This window comes from Alligator mississippiensis, chromosome 4 (assembly GCF_030867095.1).
Source record: "Alligator mississippiensis isolate rAllMis1 chromosome 4, rAllMis1, whole genome shotgun sequence".
In the NCBI taxonomy this organism is placed as follows: domain Eukaryota; kingdom Metazoa; phylum Chordata; order Crocodylia; family Alligatoridae; genus Alligator; species Alligator mississippiensis.
In genome coordinates this window covers 59,183,989-59,196,430 of record NC_081827.1, presented here as the reverse complement: position 1 = coordinate 59,196,430, position 12,442 = coordinate 59,183,989, and the positions used below count along the sequence as shown (strand labels likewise).

At 46.6% G+C, this 12,442-nt stretch overlaps 1 protein-coding gene across 7 annotated transcripts in view; it reads right to left on the bottom strand.

Annotated features, from left to right (window-relative positions):
• Positions 1–11,832, bottom strand: part of TMEM117 (transmembrane protein 117) — a 397,723-nt gene extending 385,891 nt beyond the window's left edge. For 2 of the 7 annotated variants that reach the window (XM_059726032.1, XM_059726030.1), the window contains exon 1: positions 29–103. Coding sequence is in view for 3 of the 7 variants with exons in the window: in XM_059726034.1 (XP_059582017.1) it covers positions 29–337; positions 2,181–2,256 (385 nt within the window). In the remaining 4 variants the exon portion in view is untranslated. Of the gene's footprint in view, positions 1–28; positions 338–2,180; positions 2,469–11,733 lie in introns of those variants that run through there. The other 5 variants (XM_019492756.2, XM_059726034.1, XM_006272241.4 and 2 more) reach the window with 5 other exon arrangements.
• Positions 11,833–12,442: the final 610 nt, after the last annotated feature.

Genomic DNA, 12,442 nt, shown 5'->3' with positions numbered 1-12,442 from the left:
AAGTCATCTAGTGAATTAGAAAACTTACCAAACAAACGCTGATGGAACAAGAATTTCCCAGCTATCAGTCCCGTGAGAATGGCAAGTAGCCATAGAAACACTTTTAAGAATCTCCAGCCACCTCCTTCAGGGTATTTATTTGATACAAATGAAAAGCAGTTTCCAACAACAATAACATTGGCTTCCGTTTGACTGTGAGACACCGGATCTTCAGCAAATATTAAAAAGTTAAAGAAGATCACCAGGTAAGCCACAACTAAGCGAGACCACGGATGCTGGAAGTAGTAGCGGAAGTCTTTAGCCATCCTCGAATACCGGATCCGGTGCAGCTGTTTGCCTGTAGAAGATATATATATGCATAATGTCATAGATCTCAACCTTCAGTGCAGAAGCTGACAACGCATTTCAAAACTGAAACCAATATAAAATCATATTGATTTGCCTTTTATGGTTAGACTGGTTCAGTGATAAACAATTCCAATCAAAAGCACTGTTAGACCTAGGTAGGGAAAAGTGGTAACTTTCTGCCAGTTTCAATAAAACTGAAGTATATTTTAGCAAAATACTTGTATTTAAAAGCTCTACATATTCTTATTAAAGAACAGCTTCTTTAACATGAACATGGCACACAGGCATCCAAAACTTGTTTGGATGCAAGAAATTCAGAATGTCTTAAGCACTCCAAAAGGTATTGCAGAGGCTCCACCAATTTTTATTGAAAAAAAATACACAAAAAAACCCAAAAAATAAAAAAAACCAAAAACTTTCAAAGCAAACCTATGACTACATATATACTACCCTTTTAAGAAGAGCCTGGACTGAAAACGAAGTGGGCCATTGTTTCATCATCCGAGAGCTTTACGTGCATAACTCCCAACAACAGAATTGAAGAAATGAACTGACTATCCATGGAACAAATCCCAGAATTAATCTGCAATCCAAAGCCCAGTGAAGTCTTTCAGTTAGCTTCAGTGGGCATGGCATGAAGGCCAGAATGAAGGGCAGTCGTATAAACAAGACACTAATTTCCTGCACCACAAACAACTTTGCAGGAATACAAGAATTATATTTCTAACTTTGACTATTTTCTTTTACTAAATGACAACTGTGAAAAATCCAATGGAATTGGGCATATGCACATTACCACAAACTAAATATTTGCCTTTCTTTGTTCACACCAAACTAAGCATTTTATGTAACCATATTATTTTGTATTTGTCCACACACAAAGCTCCTTCTGTTGTGGAATAACTACAGTCGTTCAAAGGAGCCACAGTCCAGGGAGGGAGGAAAAAAGAGCAACCCAGCAATTCACTTCTGCAGCATCATCTTCTGATAGTACTGTATAGTCTACAGAATGACACTGTACAGGCCTTCCTGGGTCAAATGACCAGAAAAAGAAACAAAACAAACCCTAAATGGGCAGTTAGAGAGCTCCACGGAGTGTTTATGGCAGAAACATTTGTTTCTGTGAAAGATACCTCTGATAAGAAAGGCTCTTTCTGTAATTATGCTTTTCTAAAATTCATCAGTTGTATCATCTGAATGCTACAGGATAAAATTGACTTGGCAGGACAAGGATGCCCAACTTCAGGAAAATTAATTAAATGGATGCAACCTAACAAGTGATCTCAGAAAAGGTGCAGGATACATGTGCACCTTCACAAGTTGATAAGGGAGTGCAAAGAAAGGAAGGGGCAGTGGGAAGGAACTTTGTGAGGAAGGAAAGGGGCTGGAGGCAGGAGAGTCTCGTCCAACCAGTCTAAGGCAGGGGCTGGCTCTCCAGCACCCTCTTACTTTCCACTTGGTTTTGGGGGGGGGGGGGGGTTGAATGAGGAAAAATAAAAGGGCAATTCTTTGGTCGCAGCGCCCCGGGAAAGCCTGCAGCCATCTGGATGACTCTGTGGATCCCTAAATGAAACCTCTGGGTTCATCTGGGGATCGGGGTTCGCCGCCAGCGGCACCCTGGAGAGGACCTCGTGGGCCGGGTGAGAACCGCGGGTCCCACCCTGGCGTCAGGGGGCGAAGCGCACAGGACAGGACAGGCCAGGACATCCCGCGCCTGCCCGCCTCCGGCTCCCGGGCCCGCGACCGCAGCATCTCCGCCCTCCCCCGCCGGGGGCCTGGCTCGTGCCGCGCCTCGGAGAGCGCTGCGGCCCGGCCAGGCCCACCCCACTCACCGGGCGCGCTGGAGCCCGCAGCAGCCGGGCGCGGGCGGCTGCTGTCACGGAGCTGCTGCTGCTGCTGCTGCTCCATAGCCCGGCGGGCGCCCGGCCCGGCCCGGCCAGTGCCGCCTCCAGCTCCTGCCGCCCGGCCCCGGCCCCGGCCCCGGCCCCGCCCCCTCCGCGCCCCGCGGCGGCTGCAACCGCTCCGCCTCCCGGCCAGACCCCTACTTCAGCCCTGTGCCTCCCCACGCCTGGGTCGTGCGGGGCAAGGGGCGCGAGCCGGGGCGAAGCTGCAGGAAGACGCGGGGGAAGGGAAGAGAAGGGGGCGCGGCCCAGTGGGCCAGAGGCTTCCAGCCCGCCCGCCCGCCCGCGTCCTCCTCGCAAGTGGTGTGGGGCGGCAGGCGGGCGGCTGCGCCTGGGGGGGTGTTCGCACAGGGCTCCCTGGCAGGCATTTAGGGGGAGCTGCCAGGCCCAGACTGTTCCCCTGCACCCCCGCAACACCTCCCGTCCCCCAGCTGACTGAGACTGTGGGATCAAATCACTCCCCATCACTCCCCCCTCAGCTGACTGGGACTGTGGAATGAAATCCCCGCCACCCACCCCCAATCCAGGAGAGCACTAAACAACTAGGTGCTGCCTCTGCCTGAAGAAGGATGTTTGTATCCAAAAGCTTACAAAGAAGAATTTTTCCAACTATTTTAGTTGGTCTAAATAAAAGATTTACCCAAAGAACCTTGTCTGCCTATGGCCTTTTCCCAACATGGCTACAACCATCACCCCTAAAACATCAGATCCCAAGAATATCCCACAAACTTGTCTGTGGGATGCTATCAATAAATTGGCCTTAGAACCTAGGCTTTAAAAAAAACCCCAAAATTCAAACAAACAAAAAAGGCTAATCCAAGTATCCACATCACAAGACCACATGATGTAAGGGACTTGAATTCCCTGGGATATCCGCTGGGAGCATGAGTAAGCAGTGCACAGGCTGTCCAGCAAGCTGCTGGGGAACAGTAGTATTGGAGTGACATTATAGTCTAACAACTTTCTCTCCAGATGATGGAGAAGCCAACTAAGGGAAGAAGTTGCTGCTCCCCAATAGAAAGAATCTGAAGGTAGAAGGCAGCGCGGGAGACAGAATTCCATAAGAAGCAAGTCTAAAGAGAGAGAAAGAAGTCCATGACAGCTAGGTGTAGCTTAGAAAGACCACATGAAGAGCACAAGAACAAACTATCCCAATGCTAAGGAAGGATAAGAGGGGCAGCAAAAGACCTACCAGGCTAAGCAGCAATTTTTTTTTCATGAACTGAAACTCGAACAGGAATTTACAACAAGTAGAAACTTGACCAAATTACAGGGGTGGGTAAAGAATGGGTATGCAGGGAGAAAAATCAGGAAGGACAAAGCACAAATGGAGAAGCAGTTAGTAAGGGATATAAAAGACAACAAAAAAGCATTCTACAAAGTATGTTAGAAGTAAGAGGAAGACCAAGGAAAATATAGTTCCCTTAGTGAACAAAAAGGGCAATCTAACAATAGAGGCTGTGGAGAAAGCTGCTATATTGATGACCCAAAAATCAATCAAATAAAATTCAGTGGTCATGTCTATGTGTGCAATTAATGCAAAGCAATAAACCTTAGAGCTTATTGCTCCACAGTTTATTGCTCACGGGCATGCCATGCCATTTGAATGTGCACCCAGGACCACAGCGGTTGAGCTGGGTCTGAGCAGCCCTGGATAGCAGGGGGCCCTGGAAGTCAGCCTGTCAGCCTGGGGCTGCTCCCCCCGGCTCAAAATGCTGCAGAGGGGCTGACTGGGCACAAGGATGCTCCAGTGCAGGGCTAGCTGGCATGCAACCCCTGCAGTGAAGCACCCTCATGCCCCAGCCAGCCCAATTGCCCTGCATGTGTAGATGCCAAGATGTCTACAATACAGCTAATTAGTCTGCTCTGCTGTAGACATCTCATGTAGATGCTCCGGTAAAGACAAAAGCAAAGTCCTGCACTTGAGGCAGAACAATCATATGAGCAAATACAGATTGGGAAATGACTGGCTCAGCTGCAGTACTACTGAAAAGGACCTGGGGGTCAGAGGCATAATAAACTCCTACAGCACCCTGGACAGAGTACCAACCACTTGGGAGTGGAGGTGTGGGGCAGGAGGGAGAGGGATTACCTACCCCAGCTCTCGCCACACTCTGGCTGAAGCGGCTGCAGCTTTTAAACAGGATCATCACACACAGGGGGGACACCTGCAGCAGCATAATTGAGGTGAGGCAAGTAGGTCACCAGTCCCCATCTGAGAACTTAGAAGCGTTGTCAATATGCCCACCCACATCCACCCCAGAGTCTTTTCTACAGCAGGTGCAGCCCAGAGCCACCCAGCCTTAAAAGTTGGGTAGCCCTTTGCCCCGTGGTGTATAGGAGGGAAAAGGTCTAATGCAGTGGTTCTCAACATTTTTAGACTTGAGGCCCCCCTGGGCAGACTTGAGACACTCCTTGGAAAATGCCAGCTCTTAGTTTTCACTCTTCTTTTACCTACAGAAAAACAGTAGCGCAATATTTCTGTTGCAGAGAACTCAGAAAACCACAGCTATGGATTTCTATTTGATATCTCTGGGTTTAATCATCACCCAGTACCATATTTGGAGTGGTGGAGACAAAGAGGGCACCAGGGGCAGCCCCACACACATGTACGCTGCATGCCCCCAGAGGCTGGGGGGGGGGGCACGGTGACTGCCCACAGGCGGTGGTGGCAGTGGGGGTATGGTGGCGGTGAGTGGGGAGCTCCTGCAGGCAGCCGTGGCGGTGTCAGCAGCAGGTGGAGGGGGGTGGCAAGCGGTGACCGCCCCTTTTTGCAGGGGGTGCACTGCCAATCTCAGGTGGTGCATGTGAACCCACATGCACCCCCTACACATTGCCAATGCCCACACAAGAGGGCTGCTGCAGCCTACATGCAGTGAGCCTGCACCTCAGCTGCATCATCTGGGCAAGGAAATACCCCTCCTATAGCAAAAATTCCATCGTGGCCAGACAGCTCAGCTCCCTCTCTCCTCATATATTGCTGAGCAAAGGCCTGCCCAGGTTCTATAGATCCAGTCTCTTTTGTGAACCAAATCCAAATCTCTTTTGTGGATCAGATTTGGCCCATGTGCTGTAGGTTGTACCCCCTGGGTTAGGGATTACTTAGAGAAGTTAGATATTTTTAAGATGGGAGGCCAGATGAGATAATTTCTAGAGTACTAAAGGAATTGGCTGCGGTAATTGCAAAGCCATTGGCTAATAAATTTGAGAACTCATGGAGATTGAGTGAGGTTGGGGGAAGGGCAAATATAGTAGTCATCTTTACAAAAGGGAGGAAAGTGTATCTAAGAAATTACAGACTAAGTCTGAGCTCAAGCCCTGGAAAGGTTATAGAACTGGTCATCAAGGAATCTCTTTGTAAGCACCATGGTGATCAGGACTGGCCAACATAGATTTGTCAAGAGCAAGTCATGCTTGACCAAACTAAGCTCCATCATAAAAGCAGACAGTTGATATACGGTAGTCTTCAATCCTAAATCCTGCTGAGGACAAGATTATCCCTGACTAAAAAATTCAGTCAAGTGTCTGTCCAACCTGGTCTTGAAAACTTCCAAGGATGGAGATTCCAAAGCTTCTCTAGGTAGCCTATTCCATTGCTCAACCACCCTCTTAGTACGACAGGTCTTCCTAATCTCCAATCTAATTTTTTTTTTGCCACAGTTTGAGGCCAGTTATCTCCATCCTCTTTATAATCACCCTGCAGGTATTTAAAGATTCTTATCAAATCCCCCCTCAGGCTTCTCTTCTCCAGTCTAAATAACCCTAGTTCATAGATTTCATAGATTTCATAGACATTAGGGCTGGAAGGGACCTCGGGAGATCTTCGAGTACAGCCCCCTGCCCCAGGGGCCAGAAGTCAGAAGGGGTCATAGGATCCCAGCAAGATAAACATCCACATTTCTCTTGAAGGCATTCAAAGTAGGTGCTTGAACCAACTCTGGTGGCAGTCTATTCCAGATCTTGGGGGCTCGGACAGTAAAGAAATTCTTCCTTATGTCCAGCCTGAAATCGTCATGAAGGAGTTTATGACCATTCAACCTTGTCATCCCTTGGGGTGCTCTGGTGAACAGATATTCCCACCAGAATCAGGGGTGATCCTGGTGAACACCCCTGATAAACTTATAGGCAGCCACCAGGTCACCCCTGAGCCTGTGCTTTTCCAGGATGAAGAGTCCCATAGCTCTCAGCCTCTCATCATAAGGTCTGTTTCCTGACCTCTGATCATGCGCATGGCTCTTCTCTGGACTCTCTCAAGTTTCTCCACATCCTTTTTGAATTGTGGAGCCCAAAACTGGACACACTACTCCAGCTGCAGCCTCACCAAGGCCAGGTACAACAGGAGAATTACGTCCTGGGATTTGCTTGAGAAGCACCTATGGATGCAAGCCAGCATTTTGCTCGCTTTACTAGCCACAGCATCACATTGAAGGCTCATGTTTATCTTGTGGTCAATCATGACTCCCAAGTCCCTTTCATCTATAGCGCTAGCCAGCATAGCACTGCTGAGCCAATAAGGATACTGCGGGTTTTTCTTCCCAAGGTGGAGAACCTTGCATTTTTCAGTGTTAAACACAATCAGGTTCTCATCCGCCCATTTCCTGAGCCTGTCAAGGTCAGCCTGGATCACCCTCCTGTCCTCAGGTGTGGATGCTTTACCCCAAAGTTTGGTGTCGACAAACCTGGCCAGTCTGCTTCTGATACCAATGTCCACATCATTAATGAAGTTGTTGAATAGTATAGGCCCAAAGACAGAGCCTTGAAGGACCCCACTGGTTGCAGCACACCATGACAATTGACTTCCGTCAACCACCACCCTCTGGGTCCAACCATGGAGCCAATTCCCCAGCCAGTGGATTGTGGTGAAGCCGAGGCTGCAGTTGGCCAGTTTTGCTGAGAGGTGATCATGGGATACCAGATCGAAGGCTTTTTTAAAGTCAAGATATATGGCATCAATCTCTTCTCCCTTGTCCAGGTGATAGGTCACCTGGCCGTAAAACGAAATGAGATTGGTCAAGCAAGACCTACCCGCAGCAAACCCATGCTGGCTATCCCTCAGGATGTTGCCATCGGCAGTCTGTTAAGAATGGTCTCTTTGATAATCTTTTCTAAGACCTTACCCAGGATACAGGTCAGACTGATGGGCCTCTGGTTTGCTGGATCCACTTTCCTCCCTTTCTTTCAGCCTTTCTTCATAAGTCATGTTTGCCAAGCTTCTAGCATTTCTGTTGCTCTATGCTAGACTCCTTTCAATCTATGCAGATCTTTCCTGAAGTGTGGGTCCCAACACTAGACACAGTACTCCAGGTGAAACTTCACCAGTGCTATATCGAGGGAAAGAATCACTTCCCGTGATTTATAAGAGTCAAGTTAATACAACCCAGTATATTGTTGGCTTTTTTTGCAAGAAGAGCACACTGTTGGCTCATATTCAGGTTACGGTCCACTGTAACCCCCAGGTCCTTCCCTGCAGTACTGCAAACTAACTAGCCATTCTCCAGTCTGTATTTATGAACGCAATTATTCCATCCCCAGTACAGAACTTTGTACTTTGTTAAATGTCAGCTGATTGATTTTTGATCCAATGAATCCAAGTCATTCTGGATCCTAGCCACGCTCATCTGAGTGCCTACAATCGCATCCAACTCAGTATCATCCACAAATTTCCAAAGCATACACTCAATACCATCATCCAGATCATTAATGAAGATGTTGAACCAGGGGCAGCCAATTATTTCAGGTAGAAAGCAGCTCACCAAGCTTTGGCACATCATTGAGGGCTGCAAGAGTAGCCCCACCCCTTGACAGGTGCCCCACTCCCTGGTCACCATCTTGGGACCAGAAGTTCCACCCCTAGCCCTTGACCTTTGCCACTGGAAGTCCTTCCCCTTGCCCCCCACAGAAGTACTCCTTTCAGCAAAAGTTTGTCATCTTGGAACCAGAAAAATACCAAATTATATTCTAAAAATCAGACAATTACTACAACATTCATTAATTTGTTTTAAAAAAAATATTTTGTTCTGATTTACATGTGTTTGTGTAGTGTACATAGAAGGGATTGTATAATGGTTTAAAATGAAATCTTACTCTTATATATTGTAGGGGGTGTGGGTGGGTTGATATAGGTTTGTGGGTGTATATGTGGGTTGGAGGAGCATGTGGATATGTGGTGTGGGTGTATCATGAACTGAACTAATGTACCTAATGTTAACATAGAGTGTAATAATAGTAAAATATAACCATGTTAGTCTTGTCCTGTAAGCAACTTGAAAACTCCATTTTGTATCCTTCTGCCTGACATAAGTGAATGAACTCTGTGTAGCCTTTATGTATGAGTTTCTGTAAAAGAGTGAATGGTGAGAGAATGGCATAGAGACAGGAAAAGAAGATTTCACTGTTTATGTAAGCAACAAAGCATCAAATGTAAGTTACCAGCCAGTGACTAACTAACAAATGGCTGAAGAATCCCTTTGAAACTCGAGGGCACAAAGGACATAGAAGAAGAAGAAATTCTGCCAGATGGGCAACAAGAACTCTCCAAGGCTAAGATAAGCTGAAAACAAAAGAACTGCAAAAACAGAATCTGGGTATGGAAAACCCCCAAAGCACTGAAACAAAGGATGCCAATCCCTATAAAAGAACACTTTGAAAATGCCAAGTTGTGTGAGTCTCTTTCTCTACTGCTGTTTAATCGGAGCACAGATGCATCTGTTCACCCCATTCCAGCTGTTATCTTCAAATCTGCTATCTTCAAATCATCATCATCTACTCAATAACCCCAGGTTGGCCACCCTGAGCTGATACCGAGCAGCTATTGCTGGTAACTATATCTGGTGTGTGTGTGGATGAAATGGTTGTTTTGTGTATGTGTATGCCTGTGTGTAATGATGTGTATGATGATTTGTGTGTGTTTGTATGAATGGTGTGCCAGAACCTCTATATCTAGCTTATGTAATCAATAAACGCGGCACCTTGCCTTATCCCCCTTTATAAAGTCTCGCTCGTGATTTAAGCAATTGGCAATTTGTGTAACATGGGTGGGTATGGGGTTTGTGGAGAACCGTGAGTGTGTGAGGGGGAGGGTGGCTAGGAAGGGTTGTGGCATGTGTAGAGGGGGAGGATTTGCCCACAGCCCCACCTCATGGCAGGCAGAGCCCCCCGCAGTGCTCCTGCTGCTCCTGGCCCTGGGCCACCAACGCAGCCCTGTGTTCCCTCTCACAGCCACGTCCCCCCATCTGCCACCACTGCCCTTTTGCCGCTTTCCCATTCTCCACTGCCCCCCCACCCCATTCGCCGCTTCACCACCATGTCCCAGCTGCATGGCTGAGACTGTAGGATTCAGCAGGAGCTGGACAGGCCTGGTTGGCACTGCATGGAGCCATCCAAGAACCACAGGGACCAGGCCAGCTCCTGCTGCATCCTGTGGATCAACACTGCAGCTGGAAACCATGTGGTGCTGGAGCAACTGGCGCAGGGGTTGAGGGGAGTGGTGGCAATGGCTGTGGAAGGCAGGGGGTGAGTGGCAGCAAGCAGGTGTGTGGAGTGCAGCGATAGCTGGGCAGGAGCATGGGGTCCACGTGGTGTTCCAGGGCGAGCACCAGCAGGGCCCAGAGTGGGGTGGCAGGAGTGCAGGTTGGGGACCAGCAGGGATCTACGGAGCCAGGCTGGGCTGTGCCAGCAGGGAGAGGGGGAGCCGGCCTGGCTCTAGAACCCCTACCAATCTGGCCTCGTGCTCTGGCCAACCCACTCTGGGCCCCTGCTGGCCCTGGCCCCAGCATACCAGTGTGGACCCCGCACTCCCACCCAGCTGTTGCTGCACTCCCCCTTCTTATATGAATTTCCCTCTGCAGCAGACAGAGGTGGGAATAGCCCCACAGTCTCAGATAAGAACCCTCTATTTGGCATGGGGCTTCTGGCTGGGGGTGGGGGAGTGGAGCTGGATGGGCCTTGTTTCTGCAGCTGCTTGGTCCTGCCAGCGGCTTCCCCTGGATCCTAGTGCCCCTGTCTCCTGCCATCTTTGATAGGCAGCCAAGGACAGATAAATATTAATTTTCTAAATTTTTTAGGGGCCCCACAGGCCAGATAGAAGATGACGGGCCGCATCTGGTCCATAGATAGATGCTGGCAGGCCACATCTGGCCCATAGGTTGTATTTTGCCTACCCCTATGTTAAACAATACTGAACCCAGAACAGACTTTTTGAAAAAGAACTGAACCATTTTCTGTTCATTTTCATGAACACTTGTGCCCAAGCTGAGAACAAACAAACCAAATCTATAAAACTTATGTTTTATAAGTATCTGTAAATTATTATTTCAGAATGAAAATATTTATGAAAATTTCAGCATAAGCCTACTGTTACTGAGAATAACACACATTTGGTGTTAGTATAATATCAAGTGCTCTGAAATACATTTTCAAAGCAAATAATTTCAGTAGATTTCAGTAGACAGGACTATTTTAGATCAGTTACTGAAAAGAGAGGTTATCTATAATAAAAAAAATATATTATTTACACATTCCATTACAAAACTGTAAACATCTAAACACTTACTCTTTTGTCCAGCTGTCCAAATCAGTCAGCTGAATCTATAAAGCAGGTCAAACCTAGATGATGAGTCATTTTGACAGCAAAGCTAATTTTAAAATGGCTTCATTCACGAATATTACCAGCACTCCCAGCACTGACATAGTATTACTTTATAAAAACAATCTTCAGTTGCCATCATACTTTGGGTATCATATATTCATATATTTAATTTCAGTATCAACAATAACAGTTTTTCATCTCAGTCAGGCTGCCTGCGCATTAGTCTGCAACTTTCTCTAGGCAAGCTCTTTTCAAAGAAGCTGTTGTTTCAGTTAAACATAATTCCATGCAGTCCAAGAAAACAGGCTTAGTTACTACAGCTTTCAACACAGTGAATCTGAACACTTCCAATATGTTATATTGCCAAGGTGTAAAAAAACCCCAAAATAAAAAACCTATACCCAACACCTTTTTACTAGATAATGTCTCCTCTCTTTTCTGATTTAGCTCAGAATTACCAAGGTGATATTTGCAATAACAGAATAGTGACCCACGCATAAAACAAATTAGAAAGTAATTATCTCATTACAGCTTTTTGTATGTCATCAATATTTATATGTGGACTTATGAACACAAAATAGCACACTGCACAAATATTCAAACATTTTTGGTTTTACATAAATCAGGCCTCAGGGGTAAATCTATGCAAGGAACTTTTAAAACATGTATAGTCTTCAAGCTTCCTTGTATCAATAACCTAAAATACACACTTCATTTTTAATGGTTACATTCTGAGGCATAAACAAATGCAGACAGTCCAATGAAGGTACAAGCACCCATTTCTTCCTCCATCCCTACCTGCAATACCAACAGTTTTTAAAATATATCCTTAATAGACAGTGATTGCATGAGTATTTAGAGTAGTTCTAGCTTAGTGCTTGTTAGGTTGAAAAGTACCTGAGTGGGTCCTGCTGTGCCTGATTATATCATTCACTAAATGAAGGCAGACTTCAGGACAGTCCGACACTTTCAAAAGGACTTCGGCTGCTCAGTGCTCCACAGCTTGTAACTTCTTGTTGGTTTCCGACTACTATCTAATTTTATCTCTGCCTCTTGTCTTGTTTCCTGCACTGCCCTTCCTCCCAGCTCTAGTCCTGGTTTCTATACTACCTAGCCCTCAACTTCTGCAGTGGTCCCTATGTTTACCTTGCCTTCTTTCGTGTCTCTAATTCTTGCCCCAAGTTATTGATACCTAATCCTGACCATGACTCCTGATTCTGGACTCTGAGTCTTGCTTCCAGTTTCTGACCTTGATTTGACTCCTGACTCTGATTCTTGACTTTGACTTGTCTCTTAGCTTCCTGAACCTGCCTTTTGGCCACTGGGTTCTAACCTGCAGGGAAGATACCCACATGCAGTTCCCAGCAGTGGCTGAGATCTTCAGATCATATTCCAATTACTTTACCATGCATTTTTCCTCAAGTGAGTGGCCTAATCACTGTTAAATGTATATTTATATACAATATATATATTCTCATGGAACAAAGATATGGATCCAGTATCTTTCTCTGTAGACTATAGTCATACTTAGAAACTCACATTCTTAATGAATGTTAAATCATCTAAAATGGAACAGCTTCAACAGGACTGACTTTCAACTCATAAA